Below are 17,172 nucleotides of genomic sequence, written 5' to 3' on the forward strand. Positions count from 1 at the left end.
TTACGGCTGGTTTGATAGCTCCGGCGGTAAACTATTGTACTGATCTGCCTTGTTCGGCTTTCCGAGCATTTCAGATTTGGTATCCTGCTAGGTCCCGTTCGAATACTGCTCGCGTGAAAAGGGCTGTTCCGGGCATAGGGCCTAAACGGAAAATTGCGAGTGTAGTTTTGAACTTACTCTTCTCAGACTACAATTTTGGATGCACCGTTTTCAGTTCCAGTGATATCAGAGCGATGTGAGCATTTTGCCAAATGCTTCACACCCGCTTCGAACTAATGTTGATGTGAATCAGCTCTCGGTACTCACGTTGCCGTACTCTCAGTTTCTCTGATGAAGTTACAAATATTTTTCATGGATCTCGTCAAGCGTGAGATTGTGATTCAACCTGCGCTTTTCCGTGCGGAGATATCTTGCCGGAAAAATTCAAGATTGCTCTGGTGGTACCGAGGCGTGAGCATATTGTTGCCGACGGCCTTTGGGAACTATAATTTTTGTATTTATTTAAGGCGGAATCCATTCCTTCAAAAAGTTCTTAATCCGTGGTTGAGGTGGGCCGGTTCTGTATGCTTGAATCAGCTGCAACTCATTTAAACAGAAGGGCAAGCATCAGCATGTTTGCATCTCTAAACCCCGCAGGCGTGGAGTCATTAGAACACGAGATTATTATTACCTTTTACCCAGATTAGTGCTTCCTGTTAACCCGGGCAGACACTGAGCGCAAGACGAACGAGGCAGTAGCAGACGTGATTCCTGTTACCATGCGGATAATGCCTTATATCAGTGACCGGATGCCCCCCCCCCCCCCCTTGAACAGAAGTATACCTGTTCACGTACATTTGAGATTCGTATTACCCTTTCGGAGAACAAAAGCACACAGGACTGGGGGCAGCAGTTTAGGGTGCACCAAATAAGCTTATTATCAAAATGATCATTGTTGGCATTAAAAAAATTGCTGATGCACACAACAAATGTATCTTGGTGTAAGCTAGACATGCCCCGAGCCTGGACAAACTTTTATATATTGCTGTGGTAGTGTCCCGACATGTACATCAGGGCAAAACAAATAAACTCAGTGCATTCGTTATCAAATTGTGTTGCCTGAATCATATACTCAGTTTTAGCCAATAAGGGTGAGCCCCACACCTACCTTGCCATTATTTGTACAAGTAATAGAAATAAGATATACTTGCCATGCTTTCATGGGCCAAAATGGGTCACACTGAGACCTGCACTGAGTTCCTCACTAATGGTCAGTAATGGCTATCTACCTTAGAAGTCCATTGCAAACGGGGCTGAACTTCCTACAATGTAAACATTAAGACAATGTATATTATGGCTTTTATACCCATGCTTAGTAAACCGCTTTCTTAGAGAATAGTCACATGCCGTAAAAGCTTCGAGAAATGTGAATGTTTTGTTGGCAAACCATAAATAACTCGTAAAAATCGAAACGACTTCAACGCACAGGTACGGCTCCCTGAACAATAAGCAATCTTGAAAGCAGCGCGTTCGACCGTGTTCAGATGAGATTATTCAACAAATAATGTTCTTTTGATAATCATCCACAACATTTTTTCATTTACTGTTGGCAGATCCTGAAATTATCCACTACGTTCATCACGGGTGCGTGGTGTGTAGTAAATTATCCTAGCTATAGGCTAAGGGAAAAGATTCTCAGTGTCGATAAAGCTCTGAAAAGTAGCGGGGATTTGCCCTCGGCCTGGAAAATTATTCGTGATAATTCCCCAGTTTTGCAGTGCTAAATGCCATACCAAAAAATAAACGTTCCGGATAATTAACCAATATTAGCTGACACCCGAACGCGGCGTACCCTTGAAACTCGACGAAAGCAAACGCGTTCCGGAAGGAATAATTGTTCGGGCTCTCGCCCCCGTCTGGTGTGTTAGATTGCTCAAACTAGCACACCCATGAGGACGAAAGTCGCATTAGTTATTCCATTCGTGATTCTTTTTTTAAAGCTTATGACAATTTCAGTTTCATACACACGGACAAACAATGAACTTTGACACATTTAAAACACATGGGCAACCAACACAACATGCCACATCCGGATACAACACGATTTACATCAAGCTAACAGCACATTAATGACACATTTGACCCAACTAACAACACAGAAACAACTCTTTATCACTGTTATGTTCTACAGATCGTGCTGTTATGTCACCCACTCTTAATGACAGCTTGCTATACACGATGAGATCGCACTCGTGGTAGACGTCGCGAATTGCTCTAGGGTGTGCGACAACCTGGTCATAATGTATGCTGGTTACTTCAGTGCGACAGTCTCATCCCATCTTCCCTCCTCTCACCCCCCTCCCCCTCCCCTTCCCCATCTCCATCTATGATACTTGCAATCCTTCTCAATCAATCAATCAATCAATCCTTCCGTCAAGCTTTAAAAAATGCCTTGTTTGCACAATAGCTGCGGTCATGGTATTAGAAAGTTCCTTTTATTGCTAACGAACCCCTTTATTCGAAGACCATTCGTTGACGCCGATGATGCCTTCGCGATATGATAATTAGTGGCGAAAAACGAGACATATGGTTAATGGAAGCGAATTCGTTGAAAAAAGGACACCAGTGATATATATATATATATATATATATATATATATATATATATATGTGTGTGTGTGTGTGTGTGTGTGTGTGTGTGTGTGTGTGTGTGTGTGTGTGTGTGTGTGTGTGTGTGTGTGGTGTGTGTGTGTGTGTGTGTGTGTGTGTGTGTGTGTGTGTGTGTGTCGAAATTCCCCACAATCCCACGCGCACAGTGAAAAATCCCAATTCCACCAGACATACGCCCCTTAAGGGAGTCTGAGTCGAAATTATCCCCATGCGCAGCGGGTAAGAGTCGTTCACGGAGACGTAGTCGTCCAAGTGCACGGCCTGGTTACCGAAACACGCAAACTGTTTCATGGCCATGTCCGTATCTGCAGAGCTCAGCAATGCCTGTCGTCGGCCGGGCCTACTGTAATTTGGATCACCATCAGACTCAACCCCTATCGTGCACACATAGACATCCTTTTGTCGAGTGATATGTTACCTTACATGTACTATTCATGCTGATCCCGCGCCATCAGCCTGATTTTCATGCATGGATCTGCAGACCTATGGGTAGCGGGTCTTCCCTGAGGAACATAGGGACCTGGTCCCAATTGCCAGCAGCGCTGGCGTTTTTTGAAGAAGCGGACACAAAAGCCATGTCAGTTCCTTAATATGTGAACGTAACAGTCGCGTCAATGTGGTCTTTGCAGGGAAACCCGTCCGTATATGGATAACAGCGGTCGTGAAGGATGCTCACGGGCGACTTTCACTGAAAACCACCATGGCGTCCTTGCGTGCACGGTTTTTGCTCTGGCTCGACCAGGCCATAATAGTCACGTTTTTCTCCTCTACTGCTTAAGCGCCCGAACTTCGCCGAACTTTGCGCGGTGCCGATGCTGCCAAAGCTGAAGTTAGTTGAGTGTCACTTGGCTACAGCAAGAGCATGCCTCTGCTAGTAAACAACGCATGCAATTACTTGCGGTTTTTTAGCAATCGAAGTTCATAAATGAACGTCGCAAGATTGGCGGAGGAAATCGAAGGGAGAAACAAGTTAAAAACTGCGTTATGGTAGCTAGGAAAATCTTGAGGTCCATGATGCTGGCTCCAACTACATCTTAAACAAAAGGCTTCTAAGCTTAATATGACATACAAGCACCAGTTCCCGGCTTGTTATTTTCATAGAATACTGCGTCGTCTCCAAAGATTGCACGCCATGTTGTATTTTTCTTCTCGACTTTCAATAGGCGTTCCCTGCAAACGTCACCTGTGACCGCTTCCAGACGGTTCTAGCCGCTGCGCCGCTAGAACCATCCGGAGCTGTTCCCAGTGAGCGGGTGGTTACCATGACTACCGGTGCCCGTTTCCAGTGAGCGTGTGGTTACCATGACTACCGGTGCCCGTTTCCAGTGAGCGTGTGGTTACCATGACTACCGGTGCCCGTTTCCAGTGAGCGTGTGGTTACCATTACTACCGGTGCCCGTTTCCAGTGAGCGTGTGGTTACCATTACTACCGGTGCCCGTTTCCAGTGAGCGTGTGTTAACCATTACTACCGGTGCTCGTTTCCAGTGAGCGTGTGGTTACCATTACTGCCGGCGCCCGTTTCCAGTGAGCGCACCGCTTCTGAGGCGACCGAACTGGACAGAACAGGCCGGGCGTCGCCTGCGACAGCTTGAGGACAGCCTCCTGAACCTGCTGGAGACGGAGCCCGCCTCCGACCGGCCCCAGCTGCAGTGGTCTTTTTGCTCGGCACTCCTCTACTCCATCACCGTCATCACCACTGTCGGTGAGCCCCAGCTCGGCCTATAGACGGCGCCACTCCTCCCTCTCACGACACGGTGCAAGCGATGTGCCGGCCTGTGCCCACGACCTTTACGTCTGTCCATTTCACGAAGCGTAACTCAGGCGGATGTGTGTGTTTCGAAATAATTGGACGTGCCGAGTAGGCGTTGTTGTATTTATGAAGCTGCGGACAAGCCAAAGCTAGCAAACCATGCTTTTGAATACTGTGTGATGCGCCGTACTCCATAGCAACAGCGGTAGCGTCTGTAATTCCTGACAAGATTTACTTAGATGTTTTTTCCGTAACACTCCATTCTCAGGTTTTCACAAAAGGGCAGCTCACATTTACTTGCAGCTGAAAGCCACTGTTCCGGAGGAACACAATGTTGATTCTACGAAGCATTAAGCAGTTGTTTTTGTTAGATTTTTTATTTTGTATTAAGGATGACACTACACTGTACTTTTAAAGGCCCGCATATTGCAGTTAATTGTATCCTATCCCAATCCTGGCGTTATCCTTTAAAAAAATTGTCAAATATTTGCAGACTGGCTCAAGGAAATGTTCAACATTTGAAGATATCAAAATATCACAACCGCGTAGCTCGCGATTACTCGGACCCTTTTGCAGTGTGAAGTCCTGCTTTGGACTAATTGGGCCCGTGTGGAGGCTTTCGAATATAAATTTACCGCTTTAAAGGGAATGTTTCACTCCTGAATATATGGAGATAAGCATGAGATGTGAGCAAATAAGGTCACTTATGATTTCAACTGTGCTATTAAATGGAAAATACCGCTCTAGATAACACATTTCACATATTAACACCGCCCGGGCGGACGGTTGGATATCCTTCGCTCGGGTGGCGGGGTCGATTTGATCCCTCAGAGATGTCAGGAACAAAGAGAGCTAGAGACACCAAATTCAGAGGATGTATTGATCTGTAAGTGAACTCACTTAGGTCTAAGTTTGAGCCTCCTTGATCATGATCTTCGGGTCAAATATTGTCAAACAAGGTCAAACGCTAATTTGGTCTCCAAAGTGTCCTCAGAACCTGGATACCTGTTCTAAGCAAAAGGCCGTATGGTCATCCAAGGTCAATGACCTTGTCTGACTGTTCCAAGGCCGTGGTGCCGAAATCGTAGAAAACCGATTTGAGTTTTGTGCTTGAATAAGCGACAACGATTAAGCTAGGCAGTATGTTCCTAAAAATGATATGCTGACCTGGGCCATTTAAGATCAGTGACCTATTCTGGCCTATAAGAAGTCCATGGAAAGTGTCTAATGCGTTTCCTGACATCATTAAATTCGAAATGAGCACCAGAAACTATCCCACACTGCAAGTCCTACAGTAATAAAGTTGGTCGGTCTTAACCCTGGTCTGACCTTCATATCTGACTCAGGTCAATGGAATTCGGTCATTCAATTGTTGTGTTGCCTAGCCAAGTATCTCAGAGGTGTATGGCTTCGTTTAATACTCCGTTGCTTCATCAGATTGAACGGTTGCCTTGAAATTGACTTCGCTGAATATATGACCTGACTTTGAACTGCTGTAGGTCAGCGACCTTACAAAGTATATGCTGCAATTTTTACTACCGCACGATCTGCTCTTCAATTTTGTACAGCTATGCAAAATGTGTTGCGGCTTCGCCGCGCCGTTCGGAAACCATTCCGGAAAAACGCTCGGGGGGTCAGTTTGACCGCCCGAGCGCGTGTTAAGTGACTATGCTCCTCAATACGTCATTGTTTGATTGCGTCATGTTTGCATGCATGTCTTCACGTTGCAACACATTCCAAAGATGTCATGCATTCTATAAACAGATAGAATACACACTTGGCTATTACTGCGCAATGCCATGTTTTAAAACATTCCCGGGTACACAGACGCTCGGTCGTTCAACAAAAGGCACGAAACACTTGTATAAAGTCGAGGTGCTGCCAAACTGGTCGTGCGAATTGCCATCCTTGCACTCACTTGAGGTACTTCAGGACCTCCGACACATGGCAGTGCGGTGCTGGACGTGTTGAGTCAATTATGATTATGTACTCGTGTTTTGGCCCTTTCCCGTGGTGCCCTGGCATATTTTTCTGTGAGCGTAATAAGTTGACTTGCATTTGCGCACTTGTTTATGGCGCTTTTCGGAAGTTATTCGATTATTAGTCTTATTTCCGTAGCATTTGGCAGTTATATCCGACACCTTATGTTATATGGCACAAAACATGATTCGTGATTGAATTTTGCACAGACTGTCCAACCTTCACCGAGGGATAATTCGCATTCACTTACCTTGGGAGTCGTTCTTACAGACGCTGGGTTCGAACGGCTCGACGAAAATATTATTCCTGGCCTTGAGCGCCACATGGCCACTGATGTGGCCGGATTCGAATGGCGTCGCTATCACGTCATGCATGCTTGAATTACCTTGAGTTAGTTTGCACGACATATTTTGCGCATCTTCGTGGGCGTGTAGCTCAGAGACTGCGTGGTTTTTGGTCTCAAGAAGGACAGAACTGTGAAAAGCACCGAATGACCTTCAAAATTGTTGTATTAGTTCGAAACCTCATACAAATGCGGAATACCCCTTTCAACATATCAAGGAGTTGGCATGATAAAGGCATAGGCACGTACCGGACACTATCTGGTACAAAATTAGCATGATACTAATAGCGATGTGTTCAGGCACCTACTACCGAGCATACCAATAGCTGAGACAATTGTTTCGTATTCATTTGGCCCGGTATTCACTCTACTTATGTGCATCGAAGAGGCTGAGGGGAACATCGGTGGGGCCTAAGTCAGCATGGGAGGTGCGGGTTCAGGCCCTCTCGATAGTACAAATGTGACGCAACTGATGGCGGGGTGAAAAAGATGGTGCTTGGAGATACGCGTATAAAAGGCTGAGCCACAACCGTGCTGGGACTGCCTCAGCGGGCAGCATCTTGTTCTTCTCGATGAGTGAGAGACATAACCTCGATTTAAACTCGCGTCCTACACATTGCACGCAACACTTGGTGAGTTTGTCTGGTGGTTGTTACGAACGCTCCGCGCGATAACGAAAGACTGCTAACCTTCCGTGAGCTGGTGCGCAGGTCTGTTTGCTCACAAACGCGCGCGTATGCGGAAGCCAGCAACGAGCATGCGTGCAGCCGTGCTCTGCTGTTTTCGTGCGACCCGCGCTTCAACCAGTTGCTGAATTTCTTGCGTGAAAGAACCAATACAGAGTTGTATTCTCGGCAACCGTGAGTTAAGTGGAGTTAAGAAGCGACACTGTAAGTGATTAATAAGGACTGCTCTAAACAACATAAGTTGTCTGTTTTATTAGTAGGCTTCTTCAAACGTCATTCCACAGTTACGTCACCGTACCTTGAACAACATTGACTGATAAGCATTTCCAGATATAACGGCTGCTATATCTGGAAATGGTGTTCACAAACGCCAGATATGAACCACTCAAAAATTACGTTTTTCTTTGCCTCAATCACCCCGCGGCTAATGAAATGGCAGAATTTAAATGGCGTTATTATGGCGTCATGAATGCCTAGGTGACTTTGAAATAGCCCCCGAAATAGTCTGCACATCTTCGCGAGCTCAGCTCACAGCTCAGAAGCTAAAAACGCTCAGTGCCTAAGGAGGGCAGAGCTGTGAACTACACCGAATGCTTTTCAAGATGGCTTTTTCAGTTAAAAGCCCATGAAATGAGGAACACTGTGCGCCAGACAGCATTAGTTGATCACTGGGAATCATCGGTAATGCATAAGAGTGACGTGTAATATTGTTTGGTGTTGGCGCAGAAATTGGCTACTAGGGGTATCACTTACAACATCCGAGTGATATTTTGTGTACTTACCTGTACTGCCTGTACATTATACCGTTCCTATATACTGTTACAGTAGCCTTTAGTCTTTGTCTCTGACACGTGGCACAGGCTGAGGATGAAAAAACTTTTTTGAAAACTTAGGACACAGAGCTTTGGACACAGAGCTTAGGACGGAGACCATATTGGGAACAGCCCTGGTGGCCTGACACTGTACCGACAGTTTACCTCTGAGAGCAGTGGAAAAAGAGCGCAAAGCAACAGCCGTCTGCAGATGCACACAGGGTAAGGAAGTCCGTCCCTGCTGCCGTCCTTGACAGTGTGTCACGCGAGCTGGCTGATTATCACAGTTGTCTGGCACTTTCCTTGCGTTTCGAAAAGTCAACAGGTACCGTTTGTCGGACTATTCCAGGAAGACGCAAAAAAACTGAAGCAAAGTGCAACAAAATTGGCTGCCGTTCGCTCGGTTGGTGCAGGTTTGTGTCGTTTTGTTGCGATGCCGGTTTTGTCACGAAACGTTACTTGTTCTTAATCTCGTGCATCCACAAAATGCGTGAAGGTCTGGGCCGCGTCACTGTGCTGAGCTCTGCACAGCTGGGCAGTTGGTGTGGGTGGGTTTGTCAAAAACGAAAGTAACGCTTGCTTTGCTTGGGCTGCGCCGCCATACCGCTACCGGCAGTCAGTTACGCTTGAAATGATGGCCCAGAGATGGCAACAAATGGGGTGATCGTCAGCCAGCAATGGTTGTTGGCTGAGGTGCATTAGCGTCTGATCTATTGTCATGACTGTCTTACGTTTTAATCCCAATATCGAGCGACTTTGCATTCATTGTAAGAATGCGTGCCATACGCGTTTATACGCGTAAGGCGCGCATATATTAGGCAGAATACGCATTTGCAAACCTGCCGACATTTGTCGAATAAAAGATCCGTGTATCCGGGACGTTCATGGGATGACGCGATTGCCTCCAGACCTGTTTCGTCGTGACAGTACTGAAGAACAATACCCTGGCTCAGTTTTGCGAGTCATCCGGTCTTCTCCTCTCAGGCATACATTTATATGTGTTGTTGATGTTACGCGACACGCCAACACATTTGCACGCCAGCGCGGAGGAAAGACCAAGCCTAACCTAAAACCTAATGTGACGCAAGGAGGGTTAAGCTGCCTGAGATCTCTTGCAGTAATCACGCAAGCTCCAAGTTTCTTGTTTATAATCCCTCTTCGGCTATGCATCGACGCTTGCACAATCTTGCACAATCTCGCAATCTTGCTTGCACACCCCTCCGTGTTTTTCCCCAGGATGTTTACGCCGCGTATTGCAGGAAGCTTGCACAGTCCTAGTCCTACCCACCACGTCGCTCCTGAACAACATAGTAAGCCAACGAGAACATCTGGCCGCTAATACTGAACACGTGCCTGGCACAGTACCTGCAATTCATTGTCCGTGCCAAGCTTCAGCGCGGTTTAAGGCTACATTACACCCGTTACACTTCTGTCACGCCGTGCACGCCCGAGCCTCTGCTTCCCACGATCTTGATTCAGCGGGCCACTCCCACGCTCCGGCGAAGCGCCGCCAGTTTTCTCCGTTCCACTTGCGCGTGGTGTGCCGACTGGCGCATTGCCTCAGAGCCGGGGTGTCGCTGAGCGGGTGCAAACGCGACAGCGGCGAAGGCACGTGTCCACTGTGGAGCACGCATGCATCTGGCTCTGAAGAGTTAACCTGTACCACAAGAAAAGTAGGCACTGGATGTCAATGACCGTTGGGCATACACACATACCGTATGAGGATCTCAAGGAAAAAATATCTTAAATATATTTTTGTGTGTGAACTGTTGTGAGAATCCGGGGATGCTAAAGGTTTTACGACAAGAGCTCGTGATGGAGCCTGGAAAACTCTGAATCTATAAACCGGCTTCCAGCATTCAGTTCCAGTGCTCGGTCTTCTCGCATCATGTGCTGATATGCGATGACTTGCTCGTGAGTACACAGTGGGGGTGATCTGCTGACGCACGCCCATCGAAGCAGTGAACGCAAACTGCCACGGCGGTCGGGGTGGGTACTGTTTCAAGACGCAGCAGAACGCAGGCGTTAAAAGGAGTGTTCCACATTTCTATGGGGTTTTGAACTGAGAAATCCATCTTGAAGACCTTTCGATACAGTTCAAAGCCCTGCCCTTCTTATGACCTAAGCCACTCTAGTTTCGGAGCCACATGCCCGCTAAAATTGGGAGACTTTTGGTGACGGTATTTCAAGATCATCTTGCCATTCATGGCATCATAAGAATGTCATTTAAATCCTGTCATTCCATAAGCTATGCGACGAGTAAGGATGAGGAACATATAGTGGTCGAATCATTCATATCTGGCGTTCGTGAGCATGATTTCCAGATATAACGGTCGCCAATTGGCTCTCAATCAATGTGCAAGGTATGATGACGTAATGAAATAATGACGCATCAAGGAGCATATTTACCAGGCAGAGTAATTGTGCTGTCTGGAGCAGTCCTTTCTGCCTAAAAAAATACCTATGTTCATCAGAAAGCTTGTTTCCTCATGCCCGATGTTTGTTTCAGTATCTTCAAACGTGAAACATTCCTTTTAAGAACGCCGAACTACGTCTTCAGGTTCGTCATTCGTTTATCGTCGAGGGCTATGGAAATATTCCCTGCTGGAGCTGCTCTGTTAACGTGTTTTGTCTCATTTCATTCTAAATCACACGGAGTGCCCAAAAATTGCCAGGTCAGCCGCAATGCGTCCTTCAGAACGTCAATATCGCATGCACCAAGCCTGCGCTAGTCCAGAAAAAGCTGATAACAAAGGCCAAGACCGCCTGTCAGCCTTGGTGACAGCAAACTGCAGACAGCAAACTCGGTGAGCCTGTGTTGTCATGAGGGCATTGTGCTGACAAGGCCATTCGTCGCAAGTACCGGCGCTGTCTACGGGAGGCCGAACAACAGTTACACGATATAGGCTGGGACACCCCGCCGCGCTGCGGGCGCTGGGGCGCTACCCTCACACTGGCGTGACTGGGCTGCTACCCTCACATCGACGGGCGCTGGGCTGCTACCCTCACACTGGCGTGACTGGGCTGCTACCCTCACATCGACGGGCGCTGGGCTGCTACCCACACACTGGCGTGACTGGGCTGCTACCCTCACATCGACGGGCGCTGGGCTGCTACCCTCACACCGGCGTGACTGGGCTGCTACCCTCACATCGACGGGCGTTGGGTTGCCGCCCTCACACTGGCGTGAGTGGGCCATTACGCCCCCCCCCCCCTCCCCCCCCCCCCCCCCCGCCTCCACAATGGCGTGACTGGGCTGCTACCTTCACATCGGCGGACGCTGGGAGGCTGCCCCCGCACCGACGTGAACGATATGCGGTATAAAACAGCGAATAATGCGCTTAACACTGTGAATAAGCAATGGCTTTCTCCAGAGCGCTCCGCTAAGCAGTTAGTATCTAAGTAGACAATGGACAAAGACAAGCAGATCTGCACGCAGTCAACAGCATACTTGGTGCGGTAAACGGTAGCTGTGTGGGTTGAGTTGCTGCAGCTGTTCTCAACCGCCGAGACCACTGGGACTCGAACCACAACACTGTAGCGATACGCAGAAAGCGCCTGCTCGCCAGTGTAACTAATGAGCGCTATTACTGAGGCCCAGCGTCATCCACTGCGCAGCTTGATGTCGGTATTAAAGCGAAACATTTAGGATGCGTTCTGCGGAGACGAACGGCTTATTTTATGAGTTAACACGGTCTGGAGGCCTGCGAACTACCTTTTCCTATCCGTCATTTCAGTTTCCTCAGCTGGTCTCCCTTAAAGGGTTATGCTAACGTCTTGCAGTGGACCTCGGTGCCGCGGCAGGGCCGCTAGGGGGAGGGGAGCACGTGTTGGCCGGTGCCTTGGTCCGGCCGATTGGCCGAGGGGGAGGGGGGGGGGGGGGGTACTGCCTTCGACATGCTCTGTACGTCCGCACTCTGATGGCCCATCGGCGTCCGAAGTTTGGCCGTTCGCCACCGCGGTCGCCCGTAAAAGGTGAGCTTCGCGCGCCCGGCTGGCGCGACCAGCCGTCGACCCCTCCCCCCTCCCCTCCCCCGTCGCACCCCGGTCTCTTGGACTCTTGGGGTGGTCAGAAAGTGGCGGGCCGAGCCTCGCAGCAGCTGGACATTAGCCCTATGACGCATTTGGACATTCTTGGACAGTTTGGCACTTGGACAGCTTGGGCTCGTGCATATTGATTTATCCAGCCGTCGGCACAGCTAGTGCGACGTTTTCTAGGGACGAAGCCCGGCATGCGCAGGACAGGTGAAGCACGAACACACATATATGCGCATTTAGACTTGAGCAGCTGCGGTCTGTCAGAGGCCGAGGTGGTGAGAGCCCCTGGCAGCGCGTGTGACGAGCGCGGCGCGCTGAGTCAGGAGAGCCGACGGGAGCCTCCTCTGCCCGGGCGGCCGCGCCAGGCCGCGGGTCTCGCACTACAAGGCTGCGTCGGGAGAGCCGACGGGAGCCTCCTCTGCCCGGGCGGCCGCGCCAGGCCGCGGGTCTCGCACTACAAGGCCTTTCACCGAACAGCCGCCAGGCAACAAAGGCACCGCACGCAATCTGAGCCGGCAATCTTGGCGGACACAAATCAAAGTTGGCCTTGGGGTTGGTCCCCAGGGAGTCTACAGCACGGCTATAACACATGGACTTCAGATTCAAAGGCTTGAACCTTTCGAGAGCAGGAAATTGCGTTTCCTGTGCGCTTTGTGCCGAAGTGATCGTGCGTGCAGCTCTGGAACGGTTGCTTGAGGATGGTCAGCCGGCTGGGGCTTGAGCAGAGGCGCTCGGTTGGTCATGGGCATTTGAACGTGTCACGTTTTGATAATGCATAGTAGTCAGTTGCCACCCACTCCGGGCGCCCGCCCAACCATACCTGCCGAATGTGTAGGGCACTCGGGATTCTGGGCCCAGGCGCCTGGCCATTAGTAGACGAGGCTTGCGACTGATCGTCCTCTGTGAGCACGGTCTCTGCGAGCATGCTCAGGAAAGTGATTTATATCTCTTAAAAACATTAAAAGGGAATATTTTAGCGGTTCACGAAGTTTCGGATTTCGACGACGAATTTGGCTTACACTGAGCGGTCCTTCACGTACGGATCTCAGCTATGTTTCTTAGACGCTCCAGCTCCTGAGGTGGTGCTTCATTGTCTGTGGATAACTTTGGTTTCATTATATATGCATATGATACCGAATACGTCACCAGCAATGATGACACACGCTGAGGACATTATGTAACTCAGATCAGTTTGCTGGGGAGCATTTGAAGAAGACATAAGTAAAACGCCTGTGTTGCCCTGTTCATGGTGTGTTTAACTGATGTGAGCAAGGATGATCTTGGTCTTGTTTTTCGGCACAATGAGTAAGGAGTTCTTACGCAAAAATAAGCGGCCTTCACCATACCAGGAGGTACCGTTTAAACGATGGCATTGAGCAAACATTGGTGATATGGAAAACAGAACTCGACTCTTCGAGCTGTGTACGAGTCCTCATGCGCTATGATCGAAGCTGTGCTCCTGTGACTATGACTATGGTGACTATGGGTGACTATGACCACGTGTAACTCATGGTCACAGATTCATGACCATGAACGCAGTCCCGAAGCGTCAAGTTTTCTCTGCATCATCAATGCTTGTTTGATAACGATATGCTTGATTAGGAATCCCACCTTAACGGCTGTTTATCGATTAAGGTTGGTGTTATATCTCCACATTCAATGTGTAATGTACCCTTTTGACGACGTTATGCAATAGAGCTGTTTTCTTTGTTACAAAAACGGCGCTTTTCCCCGCGTTTCCTTCAAAGATAGGTAGCAAGAAAGGTTACCGGTGTTCTCTGTTTAGTTATAGTTTGTACAACATTGGTTAGCAGCCAAGGTGAGAGAATTCATGGAAATGGATAGGGCTTATCAATATAGTTGGCAAGTTTATTATATATCACACCATACAAACAAATCGTAAATAGAACGTTTCGGGCTTGAGCTGATGCGAAACAGCAAAACACGGTCTTTTCCATTTATTCGCTCAGTTAGCGTTTTCATAACGGTTTTGTCCTAAGACCCTAGTAATGCCATATTTAACAGTGCTTTTATAAGTGTGCAATATTTGGTGTACCATTACACTTGCAAAACTTGCACAGCGTCACGAATTCCCGCGAATGCAACCATAAAATGTTGTTTAAATGGTGACATTTGACCTTTAAAACTCATCCTTGCCTTGTCTTTGGCCCGGGTACCAACTGTTCTCCTCTCCGAGTATCCTGCCGTGTACGCAATCCCTGCCTTGTCTTTGACCCGGGTACCAACTGTTCTCCTCTCCGAGTATCCTGCCGTGTACGCAATCCCTGCCTTGTCTCTGACCCGGGTACTGACTGTTCTCCCCGAGTATCTTGCGGAGTATGCAATCGGAAAACTCGGCCTGTAAATGGCGTCCGTATTTCTTGGACATGTATGTAGTTTGGAAAGTACGTACATAATGGCCTCAGTGCCAGCAAAAGTAACGCATCTAAAAACAAACTGAAATGCATCAGCAGGTCATGGGAGACCGTTTATTACTAGGCATTGAACTGCCCATGAATGGTCTGTCAATGTACCATTTTTCTGTTAGAAGTCGTGCTGCGGTTTCTGGCCAAATAGTCGTTCGTTAGACGAAGAATTGTCCCAATAATGATCTCCTGTCGTCAACCACGAAAGCAAGAGTCGCTGGCCATCTAACGGTGACAAAGATCAAATTCCTCAGGTCTATGGTGCCCTGCGATCTCTAATGAATGACACAGCGGACGCACCACTCCTACATAACACAGTTTATCCCAGAATTGGTAGCGGCCCGATGGTCTGACGCGCTCGCCGTGGCGTCCTGTCAGGAACGCGCCCCGACCGATGGCGCGGCGCGGCCGATGGCGCGCCCCGGCCGATGGCGCACCCACGGCCGATGGCGCGGCACGGCCGGCCTCGTCTGTTATTCTATCGACAACAGCTGCCGCCGTCTCCCACGCCCGTGGCGCACCCCGACCGACGCTTCAGTCGTGCATCATTCGGAAACTGGCCTCGCTCAGCCGAATGGTGCTGATGATGAGACGGGCCAGAGTCGGGGAGAAGACGGGTTCGGTCCCGCGGGTCTCCTCGCCTGGACTTCTTACCCCGGGCGGCGCCGTGACGAGCGTACCCCGCCCTCGGATACCGTCCGACAGTTTCTAGGGGACGATCGGGCTCGATTACTTTTTCGACGATTGTCGAATGATTGATGTAACTGGTTGGTTTGTTTGGAATGATTTTTGCTGTAAATTACTTATGCTTTATGATTTGTTCGTCGACATTTTGTGACATTGCGGTTAAAATGCATTAGGCCTCAACACGTAGACTCTTAATGCTGTGCCGCCCAGTCCGCTGTTTTATATCAGCGCAGTCACACAACTCTGGAATTCCAAGAGGATCTCCGTCGCTGTTTCGGGATATTCCACTTTTGTGTGGTGCAGCAATCAAATATAGTTTGTCAGCCGTCCAGCCTAGTTTGAGCGGCTCAAAGTCGGTCTCAGAGTGCTTGGGGGTCGCCTGTCAGCAGTAAAGCCGTTCAGAATTCGACCTGACTAAAGCGTCAGGGTGCCGTCAAAGCACGACTGACCGCTCAAACGAACAGCTACTTCTATCTCAGCGCACAGCTTGAGCGCGCCTAGTTATCATGAAATAAAACACACGCGTAAGCTTTTTGAGTCGGAGCAGGCAAGGGATGAATCCTGTCCTGCGGGGGCGGGGCAGGAAAACAACTATGAGAAAGAAAGGTCTTCAGCTGGTGGTTTTTCAGCACTATGAGTTAAAAGTTCTTGTGTTGAGTTGTCAACTTTCAATATATCAAGAGATACTGGTTTACCAGCGTTGTAATGCTAAATAGCAATTTAAAGGGTATCTCCTGGAATACTGAAGGGCGTAAACTTGACCTGAGAACTTTGAACTCATAATGCAGCAACACAGAATTAGGTTGATGTCATTCTCAGGCTTTACTTATCTTCCCCTGGCATGCAGCAAAATCTAGCGCTTAGTTATTGACTGGTTACTGTTTCCAGTATATCGCTACGTATGACAAAAACCACGCCTCAGGCGTACGTCGTGGCTAGACTCTTTCGAGCACGCGGCGGCTGGGTCATAAAACGGCATTCCGATTTGGACACGCCATTTTCATATACATATGCAGTTCAGTTTAAATACAAACGATGATATTGTCCCTTCAATACGTTGGCAATGCCGAAAAAAACATTTCCGAGTATATTCCAAGTTGTCAAAAGTTTATTCGAGAGCACCTGTCATATTTTTGCACGAACTCTACGGTCGGTCATTTATGAAAACTCTGTAGGTATGTTATGATGCTTTGTATTCAGCCTCATCGCGTTTTTGGGCATTAAGCTTACGTTATAAACTCCTTTGTTTTAATTGTACTCAGATCTCGGCTATCCCTGTTTCGCCATTTCTGCGGCACCACAGGCCTAAGCTGAGGAGCGGTTGCGCTGTTGCGTCCGTGCCGGCGACCTGTACCCTGCAACGCCACGGCTGCGCCATGGTCGTGCCGCTCTTTTCGCCGCTGTACCGCAGCATCATCCGCTTCTGCGATCCGCACGTGCCGCTCCGACTACGCCCGCTCTGGGAGCACCCGGCCGGCCCCAAGACAGTATTCTTCTGGGGGCCGCTGCAGAAGTGGTGTCTGGTGCTGACTGGGCTGTCCGACACGCTGGGCCGCCCGGGGGACAAGCTCAGCCTGCCGCAGGCTAGCTCGCTCTCACTGACCGGCTTCATTTGGTCGCGCTACTCGCTGGTCATCACGCCGAAGAACTGGAGCCTGTTCGCGGTCAACTTCGGCGTCGGCCTGTCGGGCCTGTTCCAGGTGGTGAAGGTGCTGCGCTACAAGGCCTCGCAGCCTCCCGGGAGTGCAGGGCCGACGCCGGTGCGGGAGGGACCTGATTCATAGACAGAATATGTGGCGA

The 17,172-nt window shown here is 49.1% G+C and overlaps 1 protein-coding gene across 1 annotated transcript in view; it reads left to right on the forward strand.

Moving 5' to 3' along the window:
• Nucleotides 1-16,734: 16,734 nt before the first annotated feature.
• LOC119098940 (mitochondrial pyruvate carrier 2-like) overlaps nucleotides 16,735-17,172 on the forward strand; it is a 3,226-nt gene continuing 2,788 nt past the window's right edge. Inside the window, exon 1 of the mRNA XM_037221994.1 lies at nucleotides 16,735-17,132. Within this exon, the coding sequence (XP_037077889.1) occupies nucleotides 16,749-17,132 (384 nt within the window). The 5' untranslated portion in view covers nucleotides 16,735-16,748. The remainder of the gene's footprint in view (nucleotides 17,133-17,172) is intronic.

The sequence above is a fragment of the Pollicipes pollicipes genome, unplaced genomic scaffold, assembly GCF_011947565.3.
Source record: "Pollicipes pollicipes isolate AB1234 unplaced genomic scaffold, Ppol_2.1 Scaffold_4740;HRSCAF=5597_pilon_pilon_pilon, whole genome shotgun sequence".
NCBI lineage: Eukaryota > Metazoa > Arthropoda > Thecostraca > Pollicipedomorpha > Pollicipedidae > Pollicipes > Pollicipes pollicipes.